The sequence below is a fragment of the Polyodon spathula genome, chromosome 2, assembly GCF_017654505.1.
Source record: "Polyodon spathula isolate WHYD16114869_AA chromosome 2, ASM1765450v1, whole genome shotgun sequence".
Taxonomy (NCBI): Eukaryota; Metazoa; Chordata; class Actinopteri; order Acipenseriformes; family Polyodontidae; genus Polyodon; species Polyodon spathula.
In genome coordinates this window covers 4,795,578-4,812,144 of record NC_054535.1, presented here as the reverse complement: position 1 = coordinate 4,812,144, position 16,567 = coordinate 4,795,578, and the positions used below count along the sequence as shown (strand labels likewise).

The 16,567-nt window shown below is 41.5% G+C and overlaps 1 protein-coding gene across 1 annotated transcript in view; it reads left to right on the top strand.

The window, feature by feature from the left end:
- The window catches only part of arap2 (ArfGAP with RhoGAP domain, ankyrin repeat and PH domain 2), a 141,261-nt gene extending 126,458 nt beyond the window's left edge, over window positions 1–14,803 (top strand). Inside the window, exons 32-33 of the mRNA XM_041274532.1 lie at window positions 11,334–11,465; window positions 11,725–14,803. Of these exons, the coding sequence (XP_041130466.1) occupies window positions 11,334–11,465; window positions 11,725–12,072 (480 nt within the window). The 3' untranslated portion in view covers window positions 12,073–14,803. The remainder of the gene's footprint in view (window positions 1–11,333; window positions 11,466–11,724) is intronic.
- The last annotated feature ends 1,764 nt before the right edge of the window (window positions 14,804–16,567 follow it).

Here is a 16,567-nt window from a genome sequence, read left to right as displayed (position 1 = left end):
GTCAGCACACAGGTTCTAGAGGAACATCTGGAAAAAAGTTGTTGATGCCTATCAGTCTGGAAAGGGTTTCCAAGCCATTTCTAAGGCTCTGAGGTTTCACCAAACCACAGTCAGAGACATATTGTCCAAATAGAGAAAGGTTGGGACAGTAGTGAATCTTCCCAGGTGTGAATGTCCTGCCCAGATCTCTCCAAGAGCAAGGCGTAAAATCGTCCAGGAAGTCACAAAGAACCCTAGAACAACATCCAGGAATCTGCAGGCCTCTCTCGCCTTGGCTAAGGTCAGTGTTCATGACCCCACCATTAAAAAGACACTGGGCAAAAATGGGATACATGGCAGAGTAGCAAGGCTTGTCTCATGTTTGCCAAAAAGCACCTGGATGATCCTCAAGAGTTCTGGAACAATGTTCTATGGACAGAGGAGTCAAAAGTGGAATTTTTTGGCCAACATGTGCCCCATAATGTCTGGCGAAAACCAAGCACTTCGTTCCACAGTAAGAACCTCATACCAACGGTCAAGCATGGTGGTGGTAGTGTCATGATTTGGGGATGCTTTGCTGAATCAGGACCTGGACGACTTGCCATCATTTAAGGAACCATGAATTCTGCTCTGTATCAGAGAATTCTACAGGAGAATGTCAGGTCATTTCCGTCTGTGAACTGAAGCTAAAGCGCAGCTGGGTCATGCAGCAAGACAATGATCCGAAACGCACAAGCAGATCTACACCAGAATGGTTGAAGAACAAGAAATTAAAAGTTTTGGAATGGCCTAGTCAAAGTCCAGACCTAAACCACATTGTGATGTTGTGGCAGGTCCTGAAATGAGCAGTTGATGCTCAAAAACCCACAAATGTCACTGAGCAGTTCTGCATGAAGGAGTGGGCCAAACTTCCTCCACAGCACTGTGAGAGACTGATCAATAACTTTGGTTGCAGTTGTTGCTGCTAAAGGTGGCATAACCAGTTATTGAGTCTAAGGGGGCAATTACGTTTTCACACGGGGGCACTGGGTGTTGAATAACTTTCTTTAATAAATAAATAAAGTAAGCATTCAAATTGTGTGTTATTTGTTCACTTGGGGTCCCTTTTAAATAATATTAGATTTTGGTTGAAGATCTGATAACATTCAGTGTCAAAAATATGCAAAAAATGCAGAAAATCAGACAGGGGGCAAATACTTTTTAATAACACTTTGGTGCATCAGGACCTTATTGTGGAAAAGTCCAAGTGGGGTGAATACTTTTGAAAGCCACTGTGTGTGTGTGTGTGTGTATGTGTGTGTGTGTCTATATACAGTGGCTTGCGAAAGTATTGACCTCCCCCTTGGCATTTTTCCTATTTTGTTGCCTTACAACCTGGAATTAAAATTGATTTTTATTTGAATTTCATGTAATGGACATAAACAAAATAATCCAAATTGGTGAAGTGAAATGAAAAAAATAACTTGTTTAAAAAAACTCTAAAACATAAATAACGGAAAAGTGGTGCGTGCATATGTATTCACCCCCTTTGCTATTAAGCCTCTAAATAAGATCTGGTGCAACCAATTACCTTCAGAAGTCACATAAGTAGTTAAATAAAGTCCACCTGTGTGCAATCAAAGTGTCACATGATCTGTAACATGCTCTCAGTATATATACACCTGTTCTGAAAGGCCCCAGAGTCTGCAACACCACTAAGCAAGGGGCACCACCAAGCAAGCGGCACCATGAAGACCAAAGAGCTCTCGAAACAGGTCAAGGACAAAGTTGTGGAGAAGTACAGATCAGGGTTGGGTTATAAAAAAATATCCGAAACTTTGAACATCCCACGGAGCACCATTAAAGCCATTATTAAAAAATGGAAAGAACATGGCACCACAACAAACCTGGCAAGAGAGGGCCACCCACCAAAACTCACGGACCAGGCAAGGAGGGCATTAATCAAAGAGGCAACAAAGAGACCAAAGATAACCCTGAAGGAGCTGCAAAGTTCCACAGCGGAGATTGGAGTATGTGTCCATAGGACCACTTTAAGCCGTACACTCCACAGAGCTGGGCTTTACGGAAGAGTGGCCAGAAAAAAGCCATTGCTCAAAGAAAGAATTAGCAAACATGTTTGGTGTTTGCCAAAAGGCATGTGGGAGACTCCCCAAACATATGGAAGATGGTACTCTGGTCAGATGAGACTAAAATTGAGCTTTCTGGCCATCACGGAAAACGCTATGTCTGGCACATACCCAACACCTCTCATCACCCCAAGAACACCATCCCCACAGTGAAGCATGGTGGTGGCAGCATCATGCTTTGGGGATGTTTTTCATCGGCAGGGACTGGGAAACTGTTCAGAATTGAAGGAATGATGGATGGCGCTAAATGCAGGGAAATTCTTGCGGGAAACCTGTTTCAGTCTTCCAGAGATTTGAAACTGGGACGGAATTTCACCTTCCAGCAGGACAATGACCCTAAGCATACTGCTAAAGCAACACTCGAGTGGTTTATGGGGAAACATTTAAATGTCTTGGAATGACCTAGTCAAAGCCCAGACCTCAATCCAATTGAGAATCTGTGGTATGACTTAAAGATTGCTGTACACCAGCGGAACCCATCCAACTTGAAGGAGCTGGAGCAGTTTTGCCTTGAAGAATGGACAAAAATCCCATTGGCTAGATGTGCCAAGCTTATACATACATACCCCAAGAGGCTTGCAGCTGTAATTGCTGCAAAAGGTGGCTTGTGGCAGGCTGGCGAGTGGATAGAGGCCCAGAGACAGACTGCAGTTCAAAAAAATAACTATTTTATTATAAATAAACACAAAAATGAAAGGGCACAAGGGCCAAAACAAAACAATTTAAACACAAAGAAAGACAAAAAGCAAAATTTACAAAAATAACAATCTCCAGGCTGGGCAATGCCTTCACTGGATTCAAGCTTTCCAAAACAACCAAAAAAAACCAACCTGCTTCCTCAGCTCCCTCTCCCCAAATGAGAAGCAGAGGCCTCCTTTTATATCAGGTGGCTGGGCGCTGATTGATCGTTAATCAACCTAATCAACTAATCAACCCCAGCCACCTGAACATAATAAACCCAGGCAGGTAGGGGAAGTTAACCCCATCCCTGCCAATTTAAAGGGTAGAGCTTTGCTCTGCCACATGGCTCTACAAAGTATTGACTTTGGGGGAGGTGAATACTTATGCATGCTCAAGTTTTCTGTTTTTTTGTCTTATTTCTTGTTTGTTTCACAATAAAAAATATTTTGCATCTTCAAAGTGGCAGGCATGTTGTGTAAATCAAATGATACAAACCCCCAAAAAATCAATTTTAATTCCAGGTTGTAAGGCAACAAAATAGGAAAAATGCCAAGGGGGGTCAATACTTTCGCAAGCCACTGTATATATATATATATATATATATATATATATATATATATATATATATATATATATATATATATATATATATATATATATGTAGTGCCGTGAAAAAGTATTTGCCCCGTCTGATTTTCTGCATTTTTTGCAGAGCATTGCATTTGTCTAAAACTACAGCTCTGAACCAAGTCAGCTAGTAAAACAAGGACTTACATAAAGCCTTGACCAGTGACTTAATTTGGTTACGTTATCAATCGCTATTAGAACAAGCTAAAAGGGTCAATCCCATAATGCCTCTTAGTAACAGTTTCAGATAGGCTCCTCTGCAGCAGCTGTATTTGTAGGGAGGATAGGATAAGAAATATTGGATTTCTTGAAAGCTTCTGTTGGTAAATCCTCCCCAATCTGTTAGCCGGGATCCTTAATGTCACAGTTGCCATAGAAACAGGCACAGAATAGTGTAAAATCACACAGATGAAAGGGGAAGTGTAACAAACAAATTGATTCAAAGGTTATTGATAACCTCTAAGGGACAACTCATTAAAACTTGGCAGTTTTGTTGCAGATATGTTGACAAGATAACACGGAAGACAGACGCACTATGTAAGAAACTTGACTGAGGGCTGAAGGGAAGCATATTCATTCTGTTAAACTGTAACACAGCATCATTAACAATTTCAGAAGAAGATTATAATGTACAGTATACATCTTGTCAAAGCTTGAATCATAGTATATACACAGATTAGGAAATTTTGATTTACAGTCAAACCCATTTACAGTGTACCTGGGATATAACATACACACTGCTATAAAGAACCAATGTCATGGGACCGAATGAAGTTATATTAAATCCTGTTTAAATTCTGCTTTTAGCACGTACTCTAATAGTGCATACTTCCTATAAGTATGGGGGGCGGGGGGGTGGACGGACTGTGCTTGAACTGTACTGATGCCAATACAGTGGCTCCCGGAGAAGGGGACCTGTGCCCGTGGCAGCAAACTCCTAGTGCTGCTGTTCGGCTCGTGGCTTGGCCTGAGGCCTTCGTCTCTGCTGGTCAGAGGAAACTATTAAAGTCTGGCCGGTTGTGAACACCACCTCTTTTAGCAGGTCAGCTGGCTGTTCCAGTGTCTGAGGCTGCTGGGCCTTGTTTACGCACTGGAGGTGGTCGCTTGGGAAGCAGGTGAACTAGCTCCTTCATGAATTCCCATGTGTGGTGAGAGCACTGCAGCGTCTCATACATCGCAGGACCATGTGTCCTGGTGTAGCACAGTCATGCAACTTTGGTGCTGTGTGCCTGGGAAAGCCAAAGCTGCTTCTGTGCAGCTATCAATGCAGCCAGATTCCCATTTCCAGTCTGCCTGTTCATTTGTAATAGACAGAGCAGGTTCTTATTAACCAGGGCAGCTCATCCAGTTGTAGTGGTGATGGCATGTGTCAGAGAGGGACCTCGCACTGACGAACGCACTGTGGCGAACGCACTGACTGAATAGGCACATTTGAGGATCATCTCCAAGAGCCGGCACTGCTTGTTCAGCCAAATCAGTTCCTTGGAATGGGGCACTATATTAGGTGCCTGTACCAACGCGGCAATTGAACCGTCCAACGGTGGACCAGGCCCAGCTTCTCCACCACATGCACCCTATATAAAGTGTCCATCAACTGGGAAACAGCAGGGGCTGTAGCAGGGTGACCCCATGACGACTGGATCGAAGAAAGAAAATCTGGGTGCACTGAGACACGAGACAGGTGGTAGGCTCATCATCAAAGATGGACTGCCATTTCCCACCTTTTGTAGGCTATGCCACTTGCAAGCCTACAGTGGCCCTCTTGATCAGTGGTAGAATCTATGTCGACAGGGAGAGTTTAACCGCAGGGATGTGCTGTCTGTCTCCATGTCCTCAGATAGGAATGGCAGCTCCTGTTCGCCAACCTCCTCGGAGCCCCCAAGGGGACAGATGGAGCAGGCGTCATCGAACGTTCACACAGTAACTCTGCGAGCATCGTTCCTTGGTGGGAAATAGCTGCCCAGATCTGCTTCGTGTGGATGGCCGATTCTTCTTCCTTGCAGAGGAGGATGAGGAAGACCATGAAGATGTCTTCCTGCGCGGGCTACTTTCCCGGGTGCATAGTCTGAGTTCTCTTGGCACAGAGCTATAGGGGGAGGACGCATCCCCCTATCTAAAAGAGTGCTCTCTAGGTGTACGGGAGAGACGTTTCTCCAGTGTGCGCTTGGAGAAAGATGCGCAAAACTCATAGAAACTGCGGTTAGTCAGTGCCTCCTTGGCATGCTCTGGCCCCAAGCAGGAAGAGCATCTGCCGTGCTTGTCTTCAACAGGCAGATTGGCCTTGCATGTGTCAAGAGGATTAACCCAGGCATCATGCAAGAAACAATGCAGTGTACAGTAAACAATGTACAGGTGCTGCCTTGAAGAACCGGGATGGTACTGAGTTGGTGACATTAGCCCCAGGTTGCTATGTTATGGTACCGGGTCAGTTTCTAACACCGGGTTGATTCGCTATTTGTTCGATAACTTTAGCATCTGTGGGGGCGGGCATGACTGCGTCACAGGCTATGCTGAGCAGCTTTGGTATATAATATTCAGGTTTTGAGGTCTATAGAAGTAAACACCCAATAGGTAATGGTTGCATTTCGTACTTTAAAAGAAACTACCTGGGATCTTTTACAAGTAAAACCGCAGTAAAGTAAACTATTTAAACAACTGCATTTAAAAAAACCAAAAAAACCAAATGGGTGTCATTTAGCAGCTCAGTCAGAAGATCTTACTGTAGATGTCTTCAGAGTTGGTACACTGATGGTGTCCACTAAACTTTAATCATTGAAGTGCCACATTGTTTTAGCCTCAGGCCATGTCTATGGAACATGTCTGCAGGTTACTGTGTATGATACTCCATTAAGTTCCATTAACAGTGACTAAGATGCTATGAACTGTGACCTAAGGTATAAGCACTTTTGAATAGAGCAGTTTGAAAGTGTCAGTCGCCATCACAGGAGTAGTTTGCCATGGTTGCAACTGTAAGCCTTTGCAATTTCTTTGCACAGGATTTCCACTTCCCTGTTGATCATAATGGGAAACCATGTTGGCAGAAATAGGCAGTGAGGTTCTTAGACATCTACATAATTTTATTATAGGTTACACACAGTTAAAACATTTGTTTAATATATATTTGACAAGACTTCTCCGTGTGTGGTAGAGCAGGGAGAAGCCTGTAACCAAGATGGCCACTGTTTGTACAGCCACTTGGTGGTTGTTTGGTTGTTGGAATGACTGAGTAATTGTTTGATTGTGTGGCCAGGTGGTGATTGATTGATTGATTGATGAGAACATGTAGGAGACAGTGGTGAATGAGAGTAGAGTGGAGAGAAAAAGAAAGAATGCACCCGATAGCCATAGCTTGTGTGGGTGTTAATCTTTTGATACTGTCTAACTTGAATAGATATCCTAAAGCTGCACAGTGCCATAGCACTGAGACGAGAGAGCTCTACAAACAGATAAGTGTTGCATAAAATACTTTTATCGCTTTTTGCTTGTGTATTACACTATTAATGCAATTGTGTTTTAGATTATTGAATGTATTGTGCACTCAGCCGTGGTTGTTCGTTAGTCCCGCAGCGGCCTTGTGCTCCACGCGAAGCTGGCAGCTTCGCTGCCCCTTCCCTACAATCGAATACCTTAAGTCGACCAGTTGTGCTCTCTTTAAGTTGCGAGCTTCGGTCAAAACACAACAGTAAAAAATGTGTTTGTTATAAAAACTATATTAAAATAACTGTAGTTGTTGTTTACTCTATGGTCTTTTCTTTGTGTATTTTCTGTTTTCCACAGAAACACTAACGCGGCTGTTGGCTCCACTGTCCTGCGTTAGACCACCACATGCTGGGTCAGGCTGCGTGCAGTTTTTTTCAGTGTTTCGTTGCCACTTTAAAATCTGCTCGCAGAATTAGTGTGAAGACTGTTAGCTAACAGTCGGCTTTCCAAGAGCGTTATAGGTGGGCATCCCTATGTCGCTCCTGGGGTAATTACAACAAACGAGGTTACCCCTGCCGATTCACTAGCAGTCGCTGGGCTCAGCTCTGCTTCGGGTCTGACTGTCTCTAGTCCTTCCCGTAATGTCTTGTTGCCACTCTGGTTTCTGCTGCAGTACCACTGAGAAGGCTGTCAATGACAGCAGGCTTTCTCCAGTCTTAGGGCTGTGTTGTGTTATGCCAGAAGCTTCGGTAAGTCACTAATCTACCATCGTTCTTCCTGAACGAGGTTACCGTAACAGTAGTGTACCATGCTATGCACCATGGGTGGCATGCTCTGTGCACCACACTGTTGCACAGTGCACCGTGCACTGTACACCGTGTTGCTGCTTGTGTTGTCTGGGACAGCTGGGTTTTTGTTTCAGGTACTGTATACTGCTCCCGCCCTGTTACATGCGGCATTACTACTTTTGCAAATGCATTTAGCTTCGGCTGGGGCGTAGTCTAGAATGGCAGAGGGGGCGTAGAGGATGTGTAACCTCCATTGCGCATTAAAGTACCTACCCTGTGCTACAGGCACTGAACCGGTACCAAACAGCATTGTTGTCACGCAAGTCTTTAATGATTACTGTATTGAGGCAGCAACTGTACATTCTTCTGTACATTTGCTTGCAATTTGCCCAGGTCTTATCCCTATGACACATGCAAGCCGGTCTGCCTGTCTAGCGCCAAGCAGCCCTTGTTGACAGTCCAGTTACTGTCTTTAACAAGCTGAGGCACCAGCTGTACATTCTTAACATGCATTGCTTGCTATTGCATATGCCTGGGTTTTTATCCTGGGCCAGCAGCTTCAAGGACCAGCACTGCCTGCTGCGCCTGCGGCCAGACCGCCTCCTCTCACAGAGGAAAGAGCCTCAGGCCAAGCCACAAGGTGAGCAGCATCCTTAGGGATTTGCTGCCACAGGTCTAGGGAGCCATCTGAAGTATTGGTGTTAGTGCACTACAGACAGCTGGGTGTTTACTACTGTTCAGACCTGCTACTCACTGCAGTTCAAGCACGGCCCCCCTCCCTTTCGGGGCATGACTGCAGTATCAGTTATGGACCCACAGGATGCCGCTGTGGTGTCTCAGGAAGTAGCAGCTCTGCTGCAAAAATGGGATATTAATATGGTTCACTCCCCCAGCCATTTGGAGGACTGGTTATACTCCATGCCCAAGTGTGGTGGTGGCCTCTGACCAGTCCTCGACCTCAGGCAGGTCAACCAGTTCTTAGCCGAAGGAGGTTCAAATGTGACGATGCAACAATTACTTGCCGTCTTTCAGGCCAGGCAATTGGTTCACCAAGGTGGACCTCAAAGGTAACTGTTTTCATATCCTAATAAAAACCGGCACACTTGAGTACCTGTGGTTCGCTTTTAAGAAACATCGTACGAGTTCATGTTTTGAGATTTAACCTCTCTCCAGCTATGCTAGCCTGTGACAAAGTGCCTGCCCCTGTGTGTATTTTCTGTTATGTTGTGTGTTTAATGTTGGTGTATAGTCATTGGTACACAGGATATAAACGGGTCTGTGTAACACGAGTGTTTAAAATGTATGCTTGTATTTAGGCACGAGGATTGCACAGCACTTCCTGTGCAAGTAAAATGTAATGTAAAATGTATCATGCTGGTCCCACCAGCACGCAATAGCAATTGAAATGATAACTCTCCTACTCTCATTCCCGTTCTCCACTCACCGAACACCCAACCGCGAGTGGGTGAAAACATGCTGTTTTTATGCAGCTGTACCAAGACTCAACTGCTAATCAATCATTCAATTGGAGTCTCGGTACAACTGCACGTGAATTAATAAAGTGCAATTCCCCGTGCTCACATATTATTACTTTTTACTTGCATGTGAAGTGCTGTGCAATCCTTGTGCCTAAATACAAATATACATTTTAAACACTCGTGTTACACAGACCGGTTTATATCCTGTGTACCAATGACTATACACCAACATTAAACACACAACAACAGAAAATACACACAGGGGCGGGCACTTTGTCACATAGCCCCATTAAGACTCAAACATATCGGAGTACTTTATTATTGGACAACTGGTTAATTTTTCCCAGTCTCCAGCTCAATCTTGCGCTCACACGTAACTGCTCATCGGCCACCTCCTACGGTTAGGGATTACGGTGAATTTGCAAAGAGCCAGCTCACACCTTCTCAGACAGCCTCCAGTCTAGGAGTGTGCTTGGACTGGGTCCATGCTTTCCACTCTCTTGTTAGATGGCAGAGTGCAGAGAATAGCCGCCTGTTAGAGCTATTCAGCTCAACAGAGCGTTCATGGTAATGACATTCCAGAACTTTTGGGCTTCAGGGCAGCAGCTTCTCAGACCCTACCTTACATACGCCCCGTGCAAGCCTGGTTAAATAGCAGGGTTTTTCAGCCCGGATTGAACCACGGCTGCACATTGACTGTGTTCTTCACTGTCTAAAGGCACTCTCTTGGCGCAAACAGCCTGCCCGTTTGCGCCTCAGCATAGTGTTTGGCAGTGTCACCAAAAAGGGAGGCCATCACCATGAACTCATCCAGCCTAGGCTGGGACGCTGTGTGTAATGGCACTTGAAATAATGGCTTGGAACTGCAGGAAGTTTTACTGGCCTTGTAGCATTGTTGTAAAGGGTTTGAGGGAAGCATGTGCTTGTCCATGCAGAGAACGCAACAATGGTGGTTACATCTACCACCATGGTGAATTTTTTTTGCAGGACCTATTGATAAGGGGAATCCCCCTCTACATTAAAGGTCTATTTGGCAGCTATTCAGCTTGCCATATTAGAATTGATTCAGTCTCCCCAGGAGCTCAGCTTGGCAGCTTTGGCCGCCTATGAAGGATGTTGTCCCTCAGTGGAGGCATAACGTGGTGCTTTAAGCACGTATAAAGCCTGTCTTTGAGCCCTTGCATTCCGCTGAACTGAAATGTTTACCCTTGCTTGCAATCACATCCGCTAAGCGGGTGGGTGAGATGCAAGCATTTGATAGCGAGTCTGCTTAATTTTTGCAGAAGCCAGGACAAAGGTTACGCTTTGTACCAATCCTGCTTTTTTGCCAAACACTATCTCGGCATTCCGTGTCGACCAGTCTCGATTTGGATCCGCCTTCCACCTCCTTCCAGTCTGACTGTGAGCTGCAGCTCCATACGTTGTGCCCAGTGCAGGCCTTGGCATGCTATGCTGACAGTATACAAAGTTGGAGGCAGTCTGCATGATGTGTTGTCTGTTCTGGAACAAGTTCCATGATTAAGCCCTCTCCAATTGGATCACAGACATAGTCAAGACTGCCTATGAGCTGGCCAACTTGCCCCCTCCAGAAAAGCATTCCTTACAGGGACATGGCAACTTGGTGGGTTTTATTCCAGGGTGCATCTGTCAATGACATTTTCAATGCAGTGGTATGGGCCACTTACTAGGTCCTATCGACTGAATTGTAAAATCCCATGCAATAACAATTTAATTTAAGATCAATTAATTTAAACCAATCATTATGGGTTGTGTGGTTCTTAAAAAAAGTAACATGAATATAGAGAATAAGTCATGCAAATAAAACAATCTCCTTTGAAGGGTTGGGGATAATTCATGATGCAGAAAAAAAAAAAAAAACTTGAGGGACTGAGATGTCAAGAACAAGAATGAGGTCATGCTTAAGATACAGAACAAAACCATCATTTAAAAATATTTAGACCAGCCTAAGGAAATAATTCATAATGCATATGTTTTCTGTCAAAACAGCAACCTCACACTATGACTGTAACATTAATATTCAGTGATTTCTTTAAATTATAGAAGTAGAGTAACTGGCTCAAGTATGTGGTAAATTGTTTTGAATTTTGTATGCTTTGTTTTAATTTTTATGTTGATTGATATGTGAACTGTACCAGCACTGTGCAGATTGATATGTGAACTGTACCAGCACTGTGCAGATTGATATGTGAACTATACCTTTTCTGTTTATACAGAATGGAGATGATCTCTGGTCTCTGGGTAGAACGCATCATCTGCCATTTGAACATAGAAGCCCAAAAGTTGACTGCGTCTCTTTCATTCCAGCTGTCCAGCAACAAAATATTAGAGAAATGAACGCCAAACAGGTAAGAACAGCCCCACCAGAAACCAAGCATTCCTCCTTTATACAGAAGCATCTGTTACTTCTCCTGATTACAATGGTAAAAGTTTTTAAAATTTTGCAAACGATAAAGGGTTTTTACAGGGCTGATTTTATTAACACAACAGACAGTGCTTCTTAATTTCCTATCCATTTAGTCTGAATTTAAGTTGTAAACAACATAAATCACTGAGTTAGAAGCAGGGTAAATACACATGGGTATGTTTAATCTTTCTTTTATACAGATTGACAGGAAATCAGACGACCGTAGTGCTCATGCTGAAGGCAGCTGTGAAGAGAATGCTAATGCCAGTTTAAAACAAAAAGCCTCTTTGGTGGCCGACTGCTTGAAACAGAAAGAAGCATCAACAAGCAATGTGAAAAATGTAAAACAGAACAAGCGAACAAGAGGACACCAAGCACACTGTGATCCTTCTTGTAGCAATGCAAAGCACGGAATAGTGAGAGATAAAAGTCCCCATAACCTGCCACCAAACACCATGTATCGATGCGAGGCACAGCTACCCCCAAATCTTTTACAGGAACTTAACACAGTGTTGAGTAAAAATAGCCGATGTGTCAAAAAGAAGTAAGTCGGATGCAACAAACAAAATACGAAAACTAAAAAATAAAAAAAAATCACACTAAAAGAAATGTACCTTTCAAACAAAGGTACAAAGGTTTTGGCCAATAATTTTTTGTTGCTGACATTTTTAAAGCTACACTGATGATTCCAGTAAAACAAGTTTCCATTAAAGAGTAAAGGTCACTCGAGGCTTTACTTGTAAAGCTTCTATTTTTGATTTGAGAAAGGGTGCATGGCTATAGTATACAGTTTGTGCTATATTAAAGTTATATCATTATGCAAGCTAATTAATGAGCCCTAGCACTCCAAACGTCCACCAATAAAATAAATAACCAACCACAAATTAAAATCAGGACACAACTAACGGATGGATTTAAATCTGTGGGTGACTGAAATGATCCAGGAAATCCAATCAGATCTCAGCCTTCAGGGTCAGCTGGCTCTGTCATGGCTGTGAAACTCATACTGCCATAGGAGCCATTGCAACCAGATTAGCATCTGGATTCTGGCCTGCAGTAAAAATCTTTCCCCTTTTAAATAGTTCTTGTTTGCTTATTTTTAAATGTGTTTTGGATCACTGTCATGCTTGACTAGAAATATTGCACCTTTCTTCTGTCAATCTTGATTAGATCTTCAACTCCAGTTTCTGAAAAACAACCGTGGACCATAAAAAAACATAATACGCTCAAAGTTTAGTGTCGGCCAAATGCATACTCTGCACTAAACTTATACTACAATGTTAGGTTTGTCTGTAATAATACTGAACCCCACCCCCAGTGCATGCTAACATTGAGACTACATTGAACATACTGTCAGATGTTTTTGTAAGGAATAACAGCCATTGTTAACCTCAAATAGTGATTTCTCCCTAACACACTGCTAATTTAAATTAAATTGAAAACTAATAGGGGAGGGGAAAACTGCAAATTACAGGTTTTATACACCTTTCTCATCTGCATATTTCATTTTGACTCTCTTAATGTTGAAGAGTTGGAATGACCTTAGCCTAAAGTTGGTTATTGATTAAGTTGATGCATTTTGTGTTCTATTTAAATGAAATTAAATTGCTGACACCAGGCCGATAAGTTCTTGAGGGTACAAACGCCTAGAGTCTGGTGTGGCCTTATTGACAAACATAAATTGATTTCAATGATTTGTTATAGAGATGCTTAGTGAAATATATTTTTACATTGAATGAACACATAAAGGACATATCATGAAAAACCATGACATACAATATTTAATATGGTTGGACGCGGCGATAACAAACAAGCCTTTGAGTGAGCTTGTTACACTTCCACCTTACATCGCCCATGACATTCAATACAACGTTTTTCATGTCACATGTTGTTTATGCCACAAATGGTTAGGTTTTCTGTAAATAAGATATAAGGTAGTGTAGGGTACTGCTGTTTACAAGGCAGTACAGAGTAGGGGCACCTGAGCTGGCTGTAAAGAAGAGCATGTTTCATTCCATTCCTCTCAGTGGTTTGTAGTCTTTTATCTCCAATAAAATATCCTCCTCTACATGAAGTCAAAATTTGGATCAAAGTTTACTTCCATCCTAAAATATTTGTTGTTTTGTAAATAGTTTGTTTAACAAGATACACAGTCTGCTTTGCAAAAGCAGGTATTTGTGTTGTAGTATGTCACAATGAAACCGGTAGGTACCTCATATACATATTCTCATACAGATAACTTTATCTATACAGTTTGGTGGCATGTATTCATTAATGGTTTGTTGATTAGCTGTACATACCCCATTTTGTACAGAAACAGTATAAAATAACATTTTAAACAATTCTGCACACATGAACTGTATTGGCATCTTACAATATTTCCACACTACTTTTACAATTTCTGTGTGTCGTTAATAGATTGTTCTAATGTCAGAATACTGAATGTGTGCCTCCCTAACACAAACTTGACAGGATAAAATAATGCATTAAAGGCTAGCTATTGATTAGTCTTGTGGAAAAAGTGCAAAGTCAAATTCTCAAAACAGTCTAAATAATGCATAAATAGCTTGGTCCTAAAAATCCACATGCAAGTTAGGCAGCTGTTCCATTAAATATTTATGTTAACATTTTCTTTTATAATGCCTCACTTAGCAAACTGTCCTTTTAAAATATAATGATGTGTTTCTTTTGTACAACTACTTTAAAAAACAATATGTACATACACAAATTAGTATGGCAAATTATGTAAATATATCGTATAATTTTTTTCACAGAGTGGTTATGTTTGTATTTTCTGATGTGTGCTTCTTTTACTTACACAATCACTCAACCCCCTGTAATGTGCATCTCTCAACCACCTAGTAATTAGGCATGTGTTTTAGTGATCAAAGGAAAGAACACAAACAAGACCTACCATAGTAGTCCTAGTGCATTTTGTAATGAATTGACATCTCAGACCATTCAATGGAGGAGCAAGGCAGAACGTCGCCTAGAGGCAAGTTTCTTCTTCTGATGTCAGTATTTTTAACCACTAAACCGCTGGGGAGACACAACACATTTGCTATGAAATGATCTTTAACACTCCTAAAATCTAAAATGTAACTAGACTATTTTTGGTAAACTGTATTGTAAATGTATAGCCATTGTCATAATAATTCAGTTTTGTGGAACATGATTCATATCTATTTTAATGTCCACGTACTAAAGAAAAAAAATGACTGGATCTTTTTTACAAGCTTCCATGCACTAAATGCCTTTTACACAAATTATATATATATATATATATATATATTATATATATATATATATATATATATATATATATATATATATATACACACACACACACACACACAAGGCTTATCACTGGAACAATGTTTCAAATACTTACCACCATCCATAAAGAAATATTAATAAACATACTGTAATTTACCATACCAGGCATCTTCAGCTACTGTGTAGTGGATAATTCTCTTTATGAAAAGCATTTCAACGTATATTTAAATCAATATCTATAAATCACTGTGGCAAAGTGCCCTGCCCCTGTGTGTATTTTGTGTTGTATGTTGTGTGTTAATGTTGGTGTACAGTCATTGGTACACGGGATATAAACGGGTCTGTGCAACATGAGTGTTTAAAATGTGGATTTGTATTTAGGCACGAGGATTGCACAGCACTTCCTGTGCAAGTAAAATGTAATAATATGTGAGCACGGGGAATTGCACTTTATTAATTCACGTGCAGTTGTACCGCGACTCCAATTGAATGATTGATTAGCAATCGAGTCTCGGTACAGCTGCATGAAAGCTGCATGTTTTCACTCACTCTGGGTTGTGTGTTTGGTGAGTGGAGAATGGGATTGGAGACAGAGGTAACAAGAATAATAATAGTTAATATATCAGCTCACCGTGTTTGTTTATGTAGTCCATTTTGTTTGTCTCTTTATTTTGGTGAAAGTGCCGTATCCTGTGTTTTTTTTTTATTACAACCTTTTTATTTACTGTTCTGTTCACTCATTAAATGCTGAGCGAAACCAATCGCTCAGCTCCACCCAACTCTGCCTCTCTATTGTTTATTTCCTGGTTCCTGTTTCTGGTCTGATGTCACCCACTACAGCCGTCTTTGTCACAATCACACACTCCAGTTCCAAAGTGTATCCAGTTCTTTGGTAATGTACTCCATGATATTCACCTTCATCTCGACCTGGAATGTGAAAGATTCTTACAGAAAGTACAGGGTCTATAATTTGCATCATGTTTGGTGAGTAGCGACCTTTAAGCCCTATTAATATATGTGTTCGGTATGTAGAAAAAAACAACTTTATTCTTTCTCCTATAACAATGCTTTTTGATAAGCTTCCCATCAGTTATCCGACGCGTCTATTTAAACTGCTTGTAGCTCATGAACCTTTTTAGATTCTGACTTCATGTTTTAGTTGTGTAGTACAAATTCCTCTGGGTAAATCTGACGATTCCCTTTTCTTTGACCTGTATAATAAACACCTGACTGTATTCTGTGATTATCTAGGTCATATTTGATACTGGGCATTGAAAAACTAACCCTTTGTTGCTAATAATGTCATAACGCTACTACCACCACAGTGTCATATCACTTGTAACTCAGAAACTATGTAAGGTAGTTACTTTCGTATTTTCAAGGTTATATAAAAAAACGAATGTTAAATGTGTTAGTGACCATGACTTGACATATGTATGGCAGACCTGTGGTGTTTTAAAATTTTGCTGTACATAGACACAGATGTCTTCTACAGTAACTGTGGTCAAATTACTATTGCCCTTGCTCAATCAAATGCTTTTGATTGGACCAATTTACGGCTAGGTTTATTTAATGTCCAATAAGGCTGCATTAATTAGTGATTTTATTCAGAATTACAGCATTTATATTCTGTCTAACTGAAACCTGACTTGGACCGAATTACAATGTTTCCCTAATTCAGACCTAACTTATTTTTTCCATAAAGCTCACTCTACTGGGTGGGGAGGTAGACTTGCTGTTTTCCGTAGTGAACTGAATCAAACAGGG